The sequence below is a fragment of the Wyeomyia smithii genome, chromosome 3, assembly GCF_029784165.1.
Source record: "Wyeomyia smithii strain HCP4-BCI-WySm-NY-G18 chromosome 3, ASM2978416v1, whole genome shotgun sequence".
In the NCBI taxonomy this organism is placed as follows: Eukaryota; Metazoa; Arthropoda; class Insecta; order Diptera; family Culicidae; genus Wyeomyia; species Wyeomyia smithii.
In genome coordinates, this window is record NC_073696.1 from 237563772 (window position 1) to 237584666 (window position 20895).

Below are 20895 nucleotides of genomic sequence, written 5' to 3' on the forward strand. Positions count from 1 at the left end.
TATGATAAATATTAGTAAATTTAAATTCGTGTGGATTCTTACACCTCGATGAACAGAAGGGTTATCCCTCGTTTTCAAGATAGTTGCTTGCAAATAGCAGTTCCGTTACAGCATTGGAGAAGACAAAGCGAATTCAGTACAAAAGAGAAAGTTAACAAGACACGACGTGTTTTGCTATTAATCCTTAAATATACAGTCCGTTTATTTTCAAGCAAATGGTTTTCTTTAATGTCTCGGGATTCTGCGCCTCCGATAATCTCACTTGATTTTGCTCCAGTAACATATGGACCTTCGATTCCGGATATTTCGCCAATGAGATATGGACCCGTCGCAAATTCGACGCGATCTTTTGTTCCAGCGCGTGAAATGGGAGCATTCAAATGCAAGTACCGTTATCAGCCGGAATCCGCTACCGAGTGAGTTGCAGGAGCGCCTGCAAAAACTTTCGGAACTTTACGACAATTTCGACCGCGTTCAAAGTGAAATTGAAGAAACAACACCAGGAGTATGCGAAACGGCATCAATATTTAATCATCGATTAGAGTTTGACAGACTATATTATGCAACAAAAGAAGAATATACGCGCCTGCTCGACCAACACTTGTCGCAGGATGGAAACGAGTCGATTCACTCGGAATCAAGGAACGACGACATCAAGGAGGCAGTACGTTTGCTGCTAGAGTCTCAACGGCTCATGATGTCAACACAATCTGCTGCTGCGTCATCAGTTTCCCAATTAGCTTGCCAAATAAATCCCGTAAATCATTCTCGTGTTGTTGCGGAAACCGCTCCAGTTGAGCCTCAAATTCCGTTAGATATTCGTTTACCGACACTGTCGTTACCAGTGTTCTATGGCGATCGAAAACAATGGAACTCATTTAAAGATTTGTATGTCAGCTGTATTCATGAAAAAAGGCTAAAAGAATCAGTGAAATTACAGTATTTGCTTTCCCATTTGGATGGAGATGCCAAAAAATTGGTCAGTGCCTTTGCGATTACGGATGCAAATTACATACACGTGTGGCAAAAACTGAACGAGTTCTATGATAAGAAAAAATATACCGTCGCGGCAATAGTAAAAGAGTTTATCGAGCAGTCGCCGGTAACCGTTCCGTCTCTCGTCGCGCTTCGGAAACTCGTTACAACGTCGGATGAAGTGATACGACAATTGAAGGCTCTTGGTGAAGAGCATGAAAGTCGCGATCCGTGGTTGATACATTTACTGCTGGACAAGCTTGACCGTGAAACGCGTGTACAATGGGCTCAGAAGCTTGTTGATATCGAAAATCCAAAATTTACCGATTTTCTTACCTTCCTCGAGCGACGATGTGATGCATTGGAAACTTGCGCATCCTTTATCAAAAAAGGAAGTGACACGGTAAAGAAAGAAGGTGATCGTAGAAGCGATACAAAATCCGCTTTATCGGGCAAGCCGATTCAAAGCTTTCACACATCCACACAGCTCTCTTGTCCGAATTGCTCTCAAGCTCATACCATATACCAGTGTGCCAGCTTCAAGGAAATGGCGGCGAGTGGTCGTCGAGAAATTGTGCAGAAAGCAAAATTATGCTTTAATTGCCTCAGAGCAACACATGTTTCAAGGAACTGCACTTCAACAACAAACTGTAAAATGTGTCATCAAAAGCACCATACGCTCCTGTGCCAAACTGAAACTACATCCCCAGTGGTAGCTATTCAATATGCGGATGCTTCAGAAGACAGTAACGGAGAGGCTGCAGTTGTGCACTCTCAAGAGGAAGCCAAGGTCGAATCATACGTTACTAAAAGTGAAACCAGTTGCTCTAAAAAATTTGTGAGTTTGCTACCGACAGCTATTGTTAAAGTTAAAAGTAAAGGAAAAAACAACGTTTTTCATGAGGTACGAGCATTGGTAGATTCTGCATGTATGAGCTCTTTGATTACGAAGCAAGCCTTCCAACGTCTTGGTTTGAACAGACGCAACGCCAGTATTCTTGTTAGCGGAATTAATTCGGAAAAGCCGTGTCGTACTGAGGGAGCTGTAGTACTACAAATTTCGTCACGATTCAACGAGCTGATTGTTATCGTGGTAGAAGCGCTGATTCTTAATCAGCTCATTCCGGACCAGCCGTGTCAGGAATTCGACATTGAATGTAACAGCCTACGTGAAGAATCTCTTGCAGATCCTACTTTCAATCAAACTGGTCAAGTTGATCTTTTATTGGGCGTGGAAGTATTCTTCTCCATTTTAGAACCTGGCAAACTGATGGATTCTCGTGGGTATCCTATCGCACAAAACTCAATATTTGGTTATCTGATTGGTGGTCGCTTCGGTGCAGTATCAAACATTGCAGCCAAACAAAGGCTAGTAAGTCTCGTCACCGAAATCAATCTGGATCGAACTCTCCGACAATTTTGGGAACTAGAAGATCTTCCGAAAACAAAGCCGCTGTCTGAAAACGAGTGTAAGGCTGTGGAACATTTCCGGAAAACATGTACTCGGAACGAATCCGGGCGATATGTGGTTAGGCTACCATTTGATGCAGTTAAACCGGCACTAGGTGACTCGGCAAACTCAGCTATTCGTCGCTTCAAGGCTATGGAGCGTAAATTCAGTATTGATGAAGAACTTCGCAAACAATATACAAATTTCATGACTGAATACTTACAACTTGGCCACATGGAAAGGATTCCGCCATCTGAGTTGGTAGTAGACGTCGATAAATGCTTCTACCTTCCGCATCATGCGGTACTGAAAGACGATAGTAAAACAACAAGGTTACGCGTTGTCTTTGACGCTTCAAACAAGACAACCACTGGAATCTCTCTCAACGACCGGTTGCTGATTGGCCCAAACGTAAACGAACCTCTGTTCAATGTATTCTCGCGTTGGCGAACGTATCGAATTGCATTCACAGCTGACGTCGAGAAAATGTACCGACAGGTACTCCTCAATCGGGAAGATATTGATTTTCAACGCATTGTATGGCGCGAACATCCGAATAAGCCTTTGGAGTACTACCGTTTACTAACCGTTACATATGGAACAGCGAGTGCTGCATATCTGGCAGTGGCAGCACTACGAAAGGTTGCCGAAGACAACAAGTTACGCCATCCGCTTGCATCTGACAGGATAGCGAAAAATTTTTATGTGGATGACTTACTTTCCGGGGCCGATACCCTTGCGGAAGCCAAATTTCTTCAAAACGAAATTACCGAGGTCTTAGCGTCTGGTGGATTTATCCTACGAAAGTGGTTCTCGAACGAACCGAAGCTTCTAAATAATGAATTGAGTTGTCATGTACCAATTGCTCTCAAATTGCCTAATGAAGAGGATGCAGTAAAAGCTCTCGGGATACAATGGATCCCCCAAGAAGACACGATCTGTTTCAAGGTAAATTTGGACATTGATAGTATCAATACAAAGCGACAATTTTTATCAGATTCGTCCAAACTTTTTGATCCATTTGGTTGGATCGCGCCAGTAGTCATTCGCACGAAAATATTATTCCAACATTTATGGCTTTACGATCTTGACTGGGATGATCCTCTACCAGCGAGTATCTGTAATGAATGGATTGAACTAAAGGAAACTCTTCACTATATTGAAATGATTCGAATTGACCGCTGGATTCCTTCAACCGCTGGCAAGCTGCAACTTCACGGTTTCTCAGATGCTTCTGAAGTAGCCTACGGTGCTGTAGTATATGCTCGATCAGTAGATAGTGCGGGGGAAATTCAAATAAATATCGTAGCCGCTAAAACTAAGGTTGCTCCGATTCAACAAGTCTCTCTACCAAAACTTGAACTGTTAGCAGCTGAGCTCTTAACGAATTTAATGGTGAAACTCCTGGAGTCCTTCTCACATTTGGACGTTGAATTGGTGGCTTGGACCGACTCTACAATAGTACTGCAGTGGCTATCAGCACACCCAAGAAAATGGCAGACATTTGTCGCGAATCGCACTTCTAAAATACTTGATTCTCTTCCTAGACACCATTGGCATCACGTGTCAACGAGAGATAATCCCGCTGATTGTGCATCGCGCGGCGTTTCACCAATTGATTTGATAAACCACCCTCTCTGGTGGAATGGCCCAAGCTGGTTGAAACAAAACGAATCTGAGTGGAAATCATGCAGTTCTCCGGAGAGGCATGATGCGTTGGAAATATACCCTGCTATTTCATGCTTTTCTTCGTCTTCTATTTCAAGCGAAAATTATAACTATGAGATTGAAATGTATTTACTGAATCGTTTCTCGTCGTTATCGAAAATCGAAAAAATCTTTGGCTGGGTGAATCGATTCAGATTTAATATCCTTTCTACTAAGCACGATTACTCTAATCTAAACGGCCCCTTATCGGCTAATGAAATAAATGATTCCGGATTGCAGCTCGTTAAAACTGCACAATATGAAAGCTTCAAACAAAAATTGGGCTGCTTACGAAAAGGTTTTCAATTACCAAAAACCAGTAAAATTAAGAATTTATATCCCTTCATTGATGCGAAAGGAATTCTACGCGTTGGTGGTCGCCTGCAAAACTCATGCCAGTCGTATGAGATAAAACATCCAATCATTCTGCCGAAGCAGCACCGTTATGTATACCTGCTTCTAGCTGATTTGCATTTGAGAAACCTGCACGCTGGACCAACATTGATGATAGCCACACTCAATCAAAGATACTGGATAAAAGGTTGCCAGTCAGTAATACGTGAGTTTATCAATAATTGCACACGCTGCTGTAGATTGAAAGGGAAAACCGCATCTCAGCTGATGGGTAGCTTGCCTTCCGTGCGAACTAAACCAACGAGACCGTTTGTCCATTGTGGAGTTGATTATGCTGGACCTATAATTATTCGCACTTCGAATCTCCGTACTGCAAAAACTACTAAAGGGTACATTGCAGTGTTCGTTTGCCTGTCGACCAAGGCAATACACCTAGAAGCAGTTACGGACTTATCAACGAATGCATTCTTGGCCGCTCTTAAACGCTTTATTGGACGACGGGGATTGTGTAGCGAAATATGGTCTGATCAAGGAACGAATTTCGTCGGAGCTGACCGTTTCATTCGAAACCACCTTAATTCCAAGGAGTTTAACGATACCATCATTCATTTTCTTTCGGATCTTAGAATTCAATGGAAGTTCATCACTCCCTCCGCTCCCCACATGGGAGGTATATGGGAGGCGGCGGTACGGAGTATGAAAAAACACCTCAGAGCAGTGCTCGGAAATACTATCCTGACTTTCGAGGACCTCTCAACTGTTTTGAGCCAAATCGAGGCCTGCCTTAATTCTCGCCCCATTTGCCCGTTGTCCTCTTCAGCCGATTGCTGTGAACCACTGACACCCGGACACTTTATCATCGGACAGCCACTCAATCTACTTCCTGAACCTGACTTAAGCCACATCAAGGAGCACCGACTTGATCGTTGGCAACGAATTCAACGGCTCACTAACGATCTATGGACTCGTTGGAGGGACGAATATGTAACCACTCTTCAACCCAGAACAAAGTGGCAAAGCGTTCAGCAGAATGTAACCGTTGGTAAGTTAGTCCTTATTAAAAACGAAAATACACCACCAGCAACATGGGAGCTTGCTAGGGTGGTAGAAACACACACGGATCAATACGGGATTGTCCGCAATGTGACACTTCGGCGAGGCCAAATCGAATATCAGCGACCAATCCATAAACTTGTGCTGCTTCCTTGCTTCATTTGTTAGGAGCAAACAATGCTTTCGCAATTAGGACTTATCATTCGTAGGGATTTAAATCTACTTGTCAAAAAAGGGAAGGTAAGCTTACAACTAACTTAATTGCTAACTTATTGGCTATAAAGAGTGCTTATAGTAGCAATTGAGGATTGCAACGATTTTTGTCGAAAATTGTTAATAATTTCATTTGACATACACAGTACCAAAAATTGAAACTCACAACTAATGCAAATGAAAGCAGATAACGGTTTCTAGCACATAAAGTGAAAAACATATACAATTTCACACCGTTAATAATGCACAATACATAATCGTTTCAAGCCATGTAAATGTATACTTTGATTGATATAAACGTAAAGCTTCGAATTTAAATATGCATGCCAATTCACAATGTATTCATTTCCATTGCATGTGAATATAATGCCACACGGAATATTACATGGTTTCCAATGCTCCATTTATGTTCATTTAAAGTAATGTAATATTTTTTACTGTGTAGCTTCTAATGTTTCAACACCAGTAAGTCTATGTAATTCGAGTGTACCAAACCAAGGAGGACGCTTCAAAATCATTTTCAGAATTTTATTCTGAATCCTTTGGATCGTTTTCTTCCTTGTTGAACAGCAACTTGATCAGATCGGTAGAGCATAATGCATTGCTGGTCTAAAAATTTGTTTGTAAATCAAAAGTGATGCACTTGGCTTGTATACTCTCAATGTGCTCTTTGAAAATAAGTTTTTTATCGTAAATTAATCCCAAATACTTAACCTTGTTAGACCAACCCTGAAATAACCCCATTCATCTTGACAACGTGATTATTGTTTGGCTTGAGAAAAGAAGCCCTAGTCTTATGGGGAAAAATTATCATTTGAGTTTAAGAAGCATTGGGAGAGATTTTCCACTTTTGCAAGTAGGAAGAAAAAATACCTACATAAATCAAGAATATCTGAAGTGAATATGTTGTACAGGACTGGACCCAAGACTGAACCTTGAGGCACACCTGCTCTGACAGGAAATCTATCAGATTTTGAATTTTGATAGACAACCGGCAGGGTTCGATCACTAAGATAATTTTTTTAAAATTTCGATTAGGAAAATTGTAAAATTAAAAGTTTGCAATTTCGCAATCAAACCTTTATGCCAAACACTGTCGAATGCTTTTTCTATGTCTAAAAGAGCAGCTCCAGTGAAATAACCTTCAGATTTGTTAGCTCGTATCATATTAGCTCTGAGCAATTGATGAGTAGTGGAATGCCCATGGCGTTACTTATTGAAGAAAGCAAACTGATTGGTCGATAGCTTGAAACCTCAGCTGGATTCTTATCCGGCTTTAAAATTGGAGTGATTTTTGCATTTTTTCATAATTTGGGAAAATATGCAATTTTGAAGCAGCAATTGAAAATTTTTACTAAATACTCCATTGTGCTCTCAGGAAGCTGTTTGATTAATATGTTGAATATTCCATCGTCACCAAGTGCTTTCATATTTTTGAAATTTTTAATAATCGATTTAATCTCATTCAAGTTTGTTTCAATTATTCCTGCAGGTAAATAAATCTGGGAAGAAATTAAATCAAATTGTCGTGTGACTTCATTTTCAACTGGATTTACAAAATTCAAATTTGAATTATGAACCCCCTCAAACTGCTGAGCAAGTCTTTGAGCCTTTTGTTAATTGGATACAAGAAAACCTGGAACTGGAATAGGCTTTGAAGGTTTCTAAAGAATCTCCGACAGCTTCCAAAAGGGTTTTGAATATGGTTTCAACTTTTCAACTTTTTCTCAGAAGAGTAAATCTATGTTTAATCTCTATTTGTAAATCTTTATAATTAGTTTTAAAATAGGGTGCCGGGAACGTTGATATTGACGTCTGCGGACATTTTTCAAACGAATTATGAGTTGAAGACTTTTGTCAATTATTGGTGAATCAAATTTCACTTGATTCTTTGGAACAGAGTTATCCCTGGCATCAACAATTGCACATTTTAATGCTTCCAAAGCGGAATCAATATTCACTTCGTTTTGCAAATCAAGCTCATTATTGAAATAACTCTCAATATGATTAAAAAAGGGAGCTTATAGGGCTTAAAACTGATTCATGTTATATAGAAAAAGTTATTGGCACACTCGCTATAAATGAGGCACATTTAATGAGCACATAGGACGGGACGTGACAACAGGAACCAATAATCATCCAAAGTTATGACAAAATGGCAGCACAATTATACAATTATATATCTGTATTTTTTTTCTTATATTTTTTGTCTTACGGTGTAAACTACCCGCTATAAGTTTGAAATCGCTTTTCTGGGTATTGTAACACCCAGTTTAAAAATTACAGATAATACATTCCAGGGTCGTCGCAATCCGTGATACAGAATACAGTTTTAATTTTTTCAAATATATTTTTAAGGTCTATATACAGTCTCACGGTGGTACATGGTACATGTATTTTTCTTAAATGAAAGGACTTTTTTAGAATGAACACAGGCCAATGCTCAGTAGGGAAAATTGACAAAACAAGACAAAATTGAACATCTCGACCTGCAAACAAATGCGGTAATCATGCGATACGTAATATTGAAGGAAAATCTCCTGCTCGTGACTGCTAGATTTTATATGCAGAAGTAAAGGGCTAGATTCAACCCGAGTCAACTGTAAAATGTTTTTTATCTTTATTTGAAGTTGGCCAAAAGTGATTTTTTGTCAACAGTTCCGGTATCTCTGGACGATTTACTTTAGTTCATTGAGCTTCGAGTGATAATCCTCAAATAGGATGTAAAATATTCCCATCCAAACATTAAGCAAATGTAAATCTCTTCACCTCCTGAACAACTTTGTTGAAGACCACAGTTTTTTATACGGTTGAACTCACGAGATAAACCCAAGCAGCACTTGCAACATGTTTTCAAATGAGACTACTCAATATTTGTTGTTTTTTTTTTAAACTTTTTTAACAGTGCAAGAAACTTTTCCGGTTACTCTAAAGAAATATAATAGAATTGAGCAACATTTTGCTATTTACGTGTATCATTCTCGTAACTGAACACTAGAAATTGCTCAATAGTTTTCTGCAATCTATTTCCAACTGCATATTTCATGATGCTTTTAAATAACGATAATGTCACATGATGTTGCATATTGTTGTTTCACAAATGTTTTCTTCTAAAGAAAGCAAACTAGTGATGAAAATGTATAGCAACATCTCGTTGAACCTTATATTTGCTAAAATTACCACACAGTAAACAGCCATCTTTAATATAAATGATTGGTGAATGATTGTTGTCGGAAATCTGGTTTTGTTATTCCATATTTCGCATGATAAACGCTGCATATCCACTGAGCAAGGTTTTCTGAACTATCGTTTCCCAAAACATTGTGTATAATTTGGCGAGTTTGAATCATAATTTTTTTTACAACACTTTATAAAAGGCGCGTGGATAATTACAAAGTAAAAACATTTTTTGCACGGTAAATTTTGAATCGCAGGTAGAAATACATACCTATCAGAAGCGTAAGTAGAGAAAAAGTTCGATATATTTGAGGTTTTTATAATGTATGTAGTTATATGAAACTTCGCGACAACGCGATCACCGAAGAGTAATGACAGTAAAGGTAAACAAACTTAACTTTATTTCTCCTCTCTTTTCTTCCTATACTGCAGCGGCTATCGATGCAGATGATGATTCACATAGCACTGTTAGTTGCATATATGCTGCACCTCCTGCGCTTTTTCGGTTATTTACAAGTTGAATAAAAGTAACGGATGCGATTTTTTTCAATCTTTGAATGCTGCATTGAGAGTTGCATTTGCTTCATTTCAACAATACGTGCTGCTTGGGAAGTAAGTCAAAAATATTGAAAACTCCAGACGCATTATCACCTCGTTGTAGCAGAAATCCGAACTCGACCAATAGCCAACAAGAGGCCTTTTCCGAACAACTTTGCTGAAGATCGCAAACCTCTAAGTGGTAGCAATAAATTAGGCTCAAAAATACTTTAAACTACATGCACATTAATTCTGCGTTGCGACTGAATTCTAATATATATATATTATCTGCCGATCACAAGCTCATTGTTTTGTTCCAAAACGCACCGTATTTTTTATTTATTGAGTTTATTACTGATAAACCATGCTTTGATGTTTATTGAATTGTTCAAACTTATATTGCTATTTATATATTCTTTCACGATATGAATCAAATAGATATAGTAACCAGATTCAAAATTAAAACCCATTCCGCGGTAAATATATAAGAACTGTATACACTACGCACTTACCAAATATTTCAGTTCCTGTTGTTCCTAAAAAAGTAAACGACAACATGTATCAAACCCTTGACAATCCTATATGATGTCCACAATGGAATAGTGGCTTACCAAAAAGTAAATGGGAGAGTGAATTTTTACAATTAAATTTATAAGTTCTGTTAAATTGTCCGTAACTTTTCGTAACATTTCTTCTGAGGTGGCGAGTAGGATGATATGATAAAAAATAATAAATGAAATTCGACCACTTACTAAAGAAGAATGGCAGTTTACAATATAACAAGTGACATAGACTGCCATGAATTGGTAAATTTATTTTACAATAATTTGCGGAAAAAAATCAAACAGTAAAAGGTGACTTTCGGACTAAAAATGAAAGAATTTTAAGCATGGTTATCATGTCGAGTATGGAAAGCGATGATCATAACAGAGCCTCACCAAAACATAGACATAGCAACAAGCGATAAGGAAACCGTTTGAACCCGTTAGAAAATCAATAGAAAGAGGATATTACAAAGCTATGCGTAGACAAGAATCCAAAACCTTTTTTTCTCAAACAACATCATCCCCAGGATAGCCTTTGTACAGATTATCATCAAATAACCTATCATCAATAAACCTATTGATGAAAAAAGCTTACTCTTCAAATAACGACCTTGGCCAAGCAGTCTGCACTTGAATTGGTGTCTGAACAAAGAGAACCCACCATTAACCCTTGAAGAGCCATTTAAGCTCGTGAACAATCAAACATTTAAATTCTCGGCATAACGTTCTAGAAATCTATATCATATCTGATATAATCTCATAACCAATAAATCCGAAACCTAAGAAAAAAATAACCTCAGAAATAGGGGCGACGCAGCAGTAACGAAACCAACTCTCTGTACTCTCCCTGTTCAGGTACGTAAACCACTTAATGTTCCGAAATAACAATAAAATTGAAATTGATGGTAAAACGCATTTTGTTCGATCTCAATTGCATCCACACACCACTCTGTTCTGGGTGCGCTGCGATCAGAGCCGGATTTACGATTGTGGGGGCCCGGGGCCCAGTTTACAGTGGGGGCCCCAGAATAAAACAAACCCGTTTTTTTATCGTACGAGTTAAAAACACTTATTTCTCATTGAAAAGTTACCAAAAATTTGCTAGAATTTTTTCTTACGAGTTTTTTTTTTGCAGAGAACTTATTGATTGAATAATCAACATTCAGCTCCTTCAGAATATTGTACCCTCAACTTAACAATGCTAAGTTTGACAGCCTTTCACTCTTCATAGTCGTACGCAACCTATTTTCAATCAGTTTCATCTTCGATAAAGACCTTTCTCCAGTTGCGTTCGAGATCATTAGGCTCAAATAAATAAATGTATGCAACTGCTCGAAATCCGGAATTTTTTTCTTGATATCTGAAAAATAAAAACCTACCGCAATTCGAAAAAAATGCGATCCGCAAGCAAAAATTTGCACACAATTTGAGAAAGACTGCGCAAATATAAGGCTACGCTGGCAATATTCTACAGAACCTAGGAAAAAACTAGGGGTAAGTGGGGTAAGACCGCCCCCTTAAGCAATTCTGTTTATAGAAAAAAAAGTTGCGGCTGAAATTTCATTTTTTCTTCGCTAAGAGGTTTTTCTATTCAAAACCCGCATTTAAAAAACAAGAACTGAAATATTTTTGTTTATTTTCCAGTTTTTTTTTCTATTTTTAAAAATTCATTGAAAATGTGCAGATCTTTTTCATGCGGGGTAAGCCCGCATACCAGCGGGGTAAGATCGCCCACCATTTTTTGAGGATAAACAATATTTTTAGGGCCGAAACGGTTGATTTTATCGGTATAGTGCCTCTGACAAAGTTGTGGATGGTATTTTTTTTTTAAATAAAATATACACTGTGAAAAATCTGAAAAAAAAATTTCTAAGTTTCAACTTATTTTGTTTTCTGATTATTCAAGTTCAGATCAATGTTTAGGTAACTTTTTTGGTTTTCAAAATAAATAGATTTTTCAGAATTGGGGGTTTTCAAGATATTGAATTCATAATATACCTATCTTTAAGCTAAAAATTAAAACTCATTAAACCTGTCTGTATGATTCTTTTGAAGACTTATTATGTATAGAAAAATACTAATAATTATTCTTTCGTTTATTTATATTTTCAATTTTCTGTTTTTTTTTGAAGAACAAAATTATCAACGACTCTATACACCAAACAAACCGTCAAAAAAAAAAATTCTTCACAAAAATTTAGCTATTAATATTTCTATTACTCCATGATCCAACAACCATAAAATTTTAGCTTACCTTTTGTAGATTTTACAGGCAAAAACATATTTTTTCAAATAAATTTGAAAAAAAAAATATATTTTTAATTCTATTTCCATATCTTTTCTTTAAATTTTTTTAGAGTGTGTATTTTTTTCGGAAGTAAAAAACTACTATTTTCAATTCTGCCGGAGACGTCATACCAATCAAACAAACCGTCATGGCTCTAAAATTATTTTGGTTCATTAACACCATTTTCACACAGGTTTACTTTTTTCAAAAATAAGTCTTGTTAAAATATATTACTAGAAAAGCTTCAACCAAATCGAAAATGGTCGATTAACATCGATGTCTTATGTGACTTGAAGTTGCTTTATTGATCCTGTAAATATTCCCTTTGTAGTGTCGAGGCATTTGGGTCTTGAAGTAAAACAACAAGCAGTTGGATACGTGGCGGTTTTACCCCTTGTATAGTGGGCGACTTTACCCCCATTGGAACATTTTCATATTTGACCGAAAAAGTAGTCAAAATTACAAGATTACTCACGGCCTTCGATATTCCCGAAAGAAGATAGATTCAGGCAAGCGATTAAACGTATATTCACGAACAAAACAATAGATTTTTAGACTGAAAAACCTTAAGTCCCGTTGCCGCAAAACAATAGCGCATTGACTGGTTGCCAGCTGAAAGGTTGTTTTTGATTATTTCTGCGACCGTTCGCGCACTATCAAAACAGAAAAACGTGCAAAATGTTATGTAATTATACTGTGATAGACACGTTAAAGAAATTTTTCAATTATTTTATAACTTGGTAGTAAAACTACATTGGGCGGTCTTACCTCGCAGGGCGGTCTTACCCTGTTTACCCCTACACACTTCTGCAGGTCAATAAAATCTGCACACGGACTCTGAAAATCTGCATTTTGCAACGCAAATCTAGTATCCCTGATTCGGACAGGTAAACTTATTTTCGGAATCAACAGCAATGTATTAAAAAAATTTTTGGATTATCTTCTTTCCTGCTTGATTTCCCATGCGCGCTGGTTCGATTCAAATGGTGTGTTAATGTGTGTCATTCCAAGAGAATCGATAGTGAAATCTTATGGATGTGATTGTGATATTGGCGCTCGCGAAAAAATAACACTGAAGGAAAGTTTCAGATTGAAATGGTCTGTTCAAATTTTACTCGTTTTGTGGGGGCCCCAAAAATGTGGGGGCCCGGGGCCCGGGCCTCCTGGGCCCCCCCTTAAATCCGGCTCTGGCTGCGATCAAAATGTAACAGCTGATGCTAGATAGAGCAACGATGTACGCATCATGGGGTGACCCGAAGGACCTCAACTGCCCCGGGGGCTCGACATCTTCCGGGCTACACTGTCGACACGCGAGATTTTTGCATTGTTTAGCAATCATTGTAGGAGCACCACGATGTAGTTAACTAGGTAGGTAACTTAAATTAATTCTTGTTGTTTTAGAGCGGAAAATCACGCATATTTTCCGTTGCGATACGTGCGGACCCAGCCGTACTACAGTGATGACGTACCTTGGACGGCACTCGGGTTGGGGTGAGATTTACTGTAAAATGGTCCAAAAACAAATTACCGCACCGGCAACGCATAAAACGATAATGAAAATGGAGCACTCTCGTTAGAGCTTTGCTGTCCAAATTTGTCTTGCAAAACGCAAACATCTACAAAAAACAAGCACAACAAAACGGAGGACGAAGCGAACCCGATAGACAGAGGGCTGGGGGAAAATTCGATTTGCAGTTAGCGTCTGCGACCGAATTAAACTGCCCGAAACAACTGCTCCTTTCGTTCGGGTGGCGATGCTGGGCTGCGCCGCCATTATCGTTGTTTGCCCCCTAACAAAGGATGGTGAAGCATTTGTGTAGAAGGTGTAGAACAAGCCGAGAACAGGCTTGTTAGGTTTGATAAAACGATAAGTGAAGTTGAATTTTACAAATGGTGAACGTTTCTGTAAGAGTGCCTCAGGTGAAGTTTTGGCCAGGCCCCTGTGTTCAGTACTGAGTGACGTGTTTCCGTGTTCCGATAACTGAGTTTGAACTGAATGCTTATTAGATATTATTGTTCTAACTGTTGGCGGTTGATTACCAGGAACGTTTGAAACAATTTCATTGCTCAGCGTACAGCAGCGCTCCTAGGAGTCGTATTTGGAATCTCTTGAGAGCAGTTGGTTTTGAAATGGTTTCTTTTTCAACGGCATAATTTTAATACAACTGTTTTTTTCGAATCCGGATTTAAACGACCTTACGTTTTAAAATTCATTTTGAGTGCGTTGGGTTAATTGAATGCAATATTGAATAGACTGTTCGGATAAACGAACTCAAAGCTTCCAAAGCATAAATCGAAACAAAGATCCATTCAATGTGACTGAAAAGACCTTGCATAAACTGTCATCTGAATGACACACTCATTTCAGCTGTCACTCGAAAGGACGAAAATGGAAATTAGCTCTTTTCCGACGACTGCACAAACATCACCAGCTCTGCAAGGATCTGACTTTGTGCTGCCACTCGCGGGAGTAAACGCATCTCCTGTGTCAGGCCCCAGTAACCGCCGCGCCAGTCAGCTATGCGTTGCGGGTTCCGGATCGGTTTTGTCCCTGCCGAGTGCTCTCGCGGCTGCTCACCAGCGCGCGTGATGAGGCGGATGCTCATTATATTCAATTAAAAGAAATTTTCCAATTAAATATAATTAATTCATCAGAGTGTCATTTTAGAGCCATTATTCATAACGCTCCCATTCACGGTGACTTTTCTTAGCCTGCAACCGCTCGCTGTTGGGTCGCGCTGTGGCTGTTTTCCCGCGATGAAAGAACCACGGGCTGCGGGTGGACTTTGCCATCATGAAAACCGGGTTCGTAACCGGTGGCTGAGGTGGCCAGGACGCCCGCTCCGAAAACAATAAAGTTTCTAACTAGAAAGCCAAGTTGCACGTGCGGTGCTGGTGCACTTCTTAATGCAAAGTGTTAGCGATTCGTTTTGTTCAGAAGGAAAAAAGTTTCTCTTTGCACAGTTTGTTTTTTTTTGCTATTCTTTTACACGCATGACAGCTTTGCCATAATAATTGGGACCTTTATAAATTGTTGATTGATAGTACTGTAATCCTTAAGTTTCAGTTTAATAATACAATATATTGGTCAGTATGCCATACAAGATCAAGTTTTATTACATTCTGTTACCGATTATTACTATTACAATCAAGAGCTATTATGGGTGACCTTCCGACAACATTGATCAAACAATCAAACTGCAAGCCTTTCTCGAAGCAATCTTTCACTTCTATTGTTCGTCATTAGTTTTCCTGAATTCAACAGTATATTCCATATTTTTTGATACTTGATCGTTTTTTCTTGTATTCTACTACAATAGCCAAGATAAAGAGAGAGAGATTCATTACCCAGAATTTTGTCATTTTAACTTCCTACTCATATGAGGTGATGTTCTGCATGTAGGTTGCTATCATGTAACCGGAATTCACTATCTTGGATTTTAAAACGGCATCTGAGGTAGATTTTTGGCCACTGGTATCGTCCCGATCCCGGAAATATGGGTGGTGTTTGGTAATATTACACTGTTTTCCAGGAACCCAAAGTTGACTTTGTTGTCAGCTTTGAAGAGTCGAATACTGCGTTCAAAACAAGGCTCTATATTCTTCAATAGTACAATAGTTAACATCCAAATTAAAAATTTTCGCGATTGCTGCAAGAATTAAAAAAATCCGTTGAAAACTATCCGCGTACGAAAATCGGTTGAGCAGTTGTTTAGAAAATCCAGTCAGTTATCTATCTTTGTATATATTGTAACTTTTCCAGGACCCAATAAAACATTTTGAACATGTCAAAGCTAAAACTTACCCATTTTCTGCCAGGAACTATGCTTACTGCCAGTTGGCGAATCATTTCCTACGATAGATCGTCAGACGAATCAGTTATTTCGATTCCCGTGGTTTCACGCGAGTCTTTTCGTGGTACTCGTGTGATTGAAAAGTTTTTTCGAACTCAGTATGACTCCCGCTGTTGCCTTCTCTGAGTACATAGCAAACCCGATCGGACAGAATCATCCGCAATCCGGTGTTGTACACTGTCAGTACCGCTAGCGTGACTCTTTCCCCGTTTGGTTTAGTTGGGGAATGCTTTATGATTCGGCAGCGAAACTTTTCCTGCTTGAAGAGGGGCGGAACGTTCCGGCGACGAATTGGAGAAAATGTGATTCCATGCGTTTGTAAATGTGAAAAGTTCTCCGAGTAGTCACAGTAGTGGCATCAGCTGCATCAGCAATGCATTTGCAGTGGTGGAGTTAATCAAAGCTTTTAACTTATTGAAAATAGTTTGAGATTTGGAGTGAAGCTCAAATGCGGATTGAAGTGGATTGAGAGTAAAGTTTTCTCGCCTTGATGATGCTGTGTGGTGACCATCCCTCGTGCGGAATAGAAAAATATAGTTCACTGTATAATTTTTACCTGGAATAAAATTTGATCAACAAAATGAGATACAGCGAGTTTGTGGAGTTTTGATGGCAAACCGACTCGGTAAAGTTAATTAAATGGGTTTTACCTACACGTTTGGTTGTTGTTAGCTTGTTAAGCAATTCCGCAGTCCTCGTGTAGTTCAAATTGCGCGGAATTGAAGCGTTTATGTCGTAACCTCGAAAGTGCAATACACGAATACTGTGTCGCGGTGCTTTCATCGACACTAAGCACGCTCTATTTAGCACACTAATTAATCAATTACTCAATCGGATGCAAATTAATAGTAGCGTGGTTGATGGCGAAAGCATTCATACGCATGGTTATATTTTACATCGGTTTGCCGGGAACAACCCATTTTGCTGCTAATATGTGCGTCTTTATAGGTGATATCGAGCCATTGCACTGCTTGCAGCTTTACTTCAGATGAGGTCTCAGCTGAAGGGTAATTAATATTTGAATATACAGCGAATGAATAGCCGCAGAAGCTGTTAGCGTTTGGCGAAACTGTTCCGAACGGGAACAGCTTCTAATCAAAATGGGGGGTTTATCGGATGCGTAAGAGGAAATTATTTACGACTTCAATCAACGATGCGCTTTATTACTTCCGGGGAAGGTTCGTGCAACAATGATTCACATCGTTTCACTCAAATGATTTTACATATTACTAAGCGCTTCATTGAGCGCAGTTTGGTAACAAGAACGAGGCGTTCTTTATTAGCCCATCACAAAGAAGTTTTCAGAAAGGGAATCAATCTAATCACACGATCAGAGAGGTGTTGGTGTTTATAAATTAGATGCCCAGTTGGGTTATATACACTGAATTGTTTGGCCTACCTTACAACAAATTAAAAACAAAAATGTAAATATTACCATCAGTCCTCTCCGTACTGTAGTACACAAATTTAGCTTTAACTAACACAATAGAAAATTCGTAAGTTTCTCATCTTAACTAGTTAGAGAAAGCCTTGTGACTGTGCGCACCCTAAAGTGGCATCACACTACTAACCCTTCTTGAATTTAAGCAATAATATACTAATGGCTAAGAAAATAACGATCCACGTGCCGGTGGACGCGAATCCAATGTACACGTTAGGGTTCTCGATGTGCCACCCACGTTGCAGCATGGACCGAAGCGATTCGGTGGACTTGGTGAGGGGCAAGAAAACGGAGAAAATTTTCACAAACGGATGCATCCCCTCGATGGGCCAAATAATACCGCACAGCATCACAATCGGCAAGAAGCTTCCCATCGCCAGATAGGTGGCGGAGCGTTCGTTGTCACATGAGCAGGATACGACGAAACCTGCGGATGAATGAGGTACTCATTAGATCGAGCTTCCGGTTAGTAAACTGATCACTTACCAAAGCACATTCCGCACAGACCAGTCAAGATGGTCAACAGTACGACCCACACGATTTCACCTCGGTTAGTGATGTCGAACACGTAGAAGCTGAACAGAATAACCAGCGTGGTTTGGCCACACATCACCAGGAACTGGGTCGTTACATGGGAGAACAGAATCTCCACTCCAGTGATGCCGGACACCAGACATCTCTCCAGAATACCTTCGTTGCGTTCGATCAACATCGCCCCGGAGGTTAATGCCACGGAGAGGAAAAATATGATGCTGCAAACGAATGGGAAATGTTACACGATCATCTTACAGGTTGATGATAAAAAATTCTTACGTGAGGATCACTCCTGGAGCCGCAAAGTCGGTGAAGTTTGGTGTTCGATCACCGTAGATAGGTTGTTTCCACTGGATCGGCAGCCGTCCGTTCGAAGGATTCACATCGCAGTCCGTGAGAATGCTTTCGATGAACGAGAAGTACGCGTACTGGATGTCCCGATACAGAAGTGTTCCGATTTGCTGGTCTGTGGAGAATGGGTAAGAGGATGATTAAAGCTGTGGTTTCTATATCGTTGCAATGTTTGTTGTGGCATTGTAATTGTTTTTTTCCGAATTTTTACAATGTATGCTTTTCAGTTTTGATACAAAGATTTGAACAAGACTGAAATTAACTCGACCACATATTTTGAATTAGAAGTTTTTCAGAAACCAGAAGTCGCCATCTTAGACTTCAAAATGTTTCAAAATATGCACAGATTCTAGACCCGTATTCAGTGGTATTTGGTTGTTTTGTGGTGTTTTCCAGAGAACGGACGTCGCAATCTTAGAATAAAAAAATGGAATTTGGATTTCTGGCCTGTGGCATTATTCTGGTTCCGATATATACACACGGGGTGGTTTCCGGCCATTTTAGACTATTTTCTGGAGAATTGGTTAAAATTATGTGTTTCATTTGTGTGAGGCCCCCCTACTTCATAAGTCGGGAGGGGTGTCATGCCATCATTGAAGCGTTTTTTGTATTCTTTAATCCTCAATCCTCTTGATCTTATGCAAAAATTTGTGCCTCATTTGTATGGGAACCCTCCCTTTCAGATAAGGGAGGGGTGTCGAACCATCGTTAAAACATTTCTTGACTCCGAAAACCTCCATATGTCAAATTTGAGCTCATTTGTTTGATTAGTTATCGAGTTATGCAAAAATTTGTGTTTCATTTGAATGGTAATCCTCCCTTATAGAGGAGGGAGGGGTATCGTTCTACTCCAGAAATATTTTTCACTTCTGTAAAGCAACACACGCCAAATTCGGTTTCATTTGATTGATTAAATCTCGAGCTATTCAAATATTTTTTGTTTCATTTGAATGAGAGTACTCCTTTGGGGCCATCCACATACCACGTGATTTATAACGATTTTGAACCCCCCCCCTACCTCTCCGTGGACAACTGCCCATATAAATTCTAAAAAAATTGTATGGACCGTGGACATTGCCAACCCCCCCCAAAGCTGTCCACGTGGTATGTGGATGGCCCCTTTCCAGAGCAGGGAGGGGTGTAAAACTATCATAAAAATATTTAATGCTTTTTGAAACATTCACGTACCACATTTTGTGCTTGATAAGTTCTCGAATTATGCAGAAATTTGTGTTTGATGTGTTTGTGAATCCTTCTTTACAGAGGAGGGATAGGTCTAAAACTATCGTAAGGTCTAAAACTATCGTTTTTCATTAAAATAATTTTAAATATTCCGCATTTATTCCCAGAAACTGGAAGTCGTCATCTTGAACATGTGAAGTTAATGTCTGGCCTCTGGGCGTCATTATGGTTCCGGGAATATTTATACTTAATGGTATTTGGTCTTTTCCGGCTGTTTTCCAGACACCGGAAGTCGTCATCTTAGAATTCAAAATGGTGTCTGAGGTCGATTTGTGTCTTAGTGACTTTTGGTTACTTTCGGCTGTATTCCGGATAAACTGGTTGAAATATCTGTTTAAATTGTCTAGGAGACCTTCCCCCCTTCCAGAGTACGGAGAAGTGTAAAACTATCATAGAAATTCATGTTCGATTTGTATAATAGCCCGTCTTTTGAAAAGAGGAAGGGGTGTCGAACCACCACTAAAATATTTTTCTGTTCCAAAAAAACCTCCACATGCCAAATTTGGTTCCATTTACTTTATAAGTTCTGGAGTTGTAAATAAATATGTGTTTTATTTGTATGGGAGCCCTTTCTTTCAGAAAAGGGGGAGAGGGAGGTCGAACCACCATGAACATATTTGTTACCCCTAAAAACATTCACATGCTAAATTTGGTTTTACGCTAAGGTCGCTTTTTACGCGGTTTTTTCTATGCGGTTTTGCGGTCCAGAATTTACGCGGATTCCGGAATTTACGCGGCATTTTTTTGCGCGGATTTATCTTCACTCGGATCGCAGAATCTACGCGGTTTTTTTACGCGGATTCGCGGAATTTACGCGGTTTTTTTACGCGGCACGTATCCCCCGCGTAAAAAGCGATTATAGTGTATATGCTTGATTGGTTCTCGAGTCGTGCAAAATTTGTATTCTATTTGTATGGGACTCCTTCATCCCAGAAGAGCGAGGGGTCCCGAACCACCATGCAAGTATTTTTTGGCTTTAAAAACCTTTAAATGCCAGATTTAGTTCCATTTACTTACTCAAGATGTGGAGAAATTTGTGTTTCATTTGTATGGAAGCCGTCTCTTCCAGAAGAGGGAAAGGTGTCGAACCACTCCCTCCTCCTTACTCCCAAAAACCTTAAAATGCCGTAGTTGGTTGTATTTGCTTGATTGGATCTCGATTTGTGAGAAATATG

The 20895-nt window shown here is 39.3% G+C and overlaps 2 protein-coding genes across 4 annotated transcripts in view; one reads left to right on the forward strand and one right to left on the reverse strand.

Annotated features, from left to right (window-relative positions):
* Nucleotides 1-319: 319 nt before the first annotated feature.
* LOC129729131 (uncharacterized) lies at nt 320-3467 on the forward strand. Its single transcript, XM_055687615.1, has 2 exons — nt 320-3373; nt 3423-3467. The coding sequence occupies exons 1-2, from the start codon at nt 320-322 to the stop codon at nt 3465-3467; spliced, it is 3099 nt and encodes a 1032-aa protein (XP_055543590.1).
* A 13827-nt stretch (nt 3468-17294) lies between these two features.
* LOC129729237 (ABC transporter G family member 20) overlaps nt 17295-20895 on the reverse strand; it is a 102892-nt gene continuing 99291 nt past the window's right edge. For all 3 annotated transcript variants that reach the window (XM_055687735.1, XM_055687736.1, XM_055687737.1), the window contains 3 exons: nt 18407-18593; nt 18080-18345; nt 17295-18020 (listed from right to left, as the gene is read on the reverse strand). In XM_055687735.1, the coding sequence (XP_055543710.1) occupies nt 17719-18020; nt 18080-18345; nt 18407-18593 (755 nt within the window). In that variant the 3' untranslated portion in view covers nt 17295-17718. The remainder of the gene's footprint in view (nt 18021-18079; nt 18346-18406; nt 18594-20895) is intronic.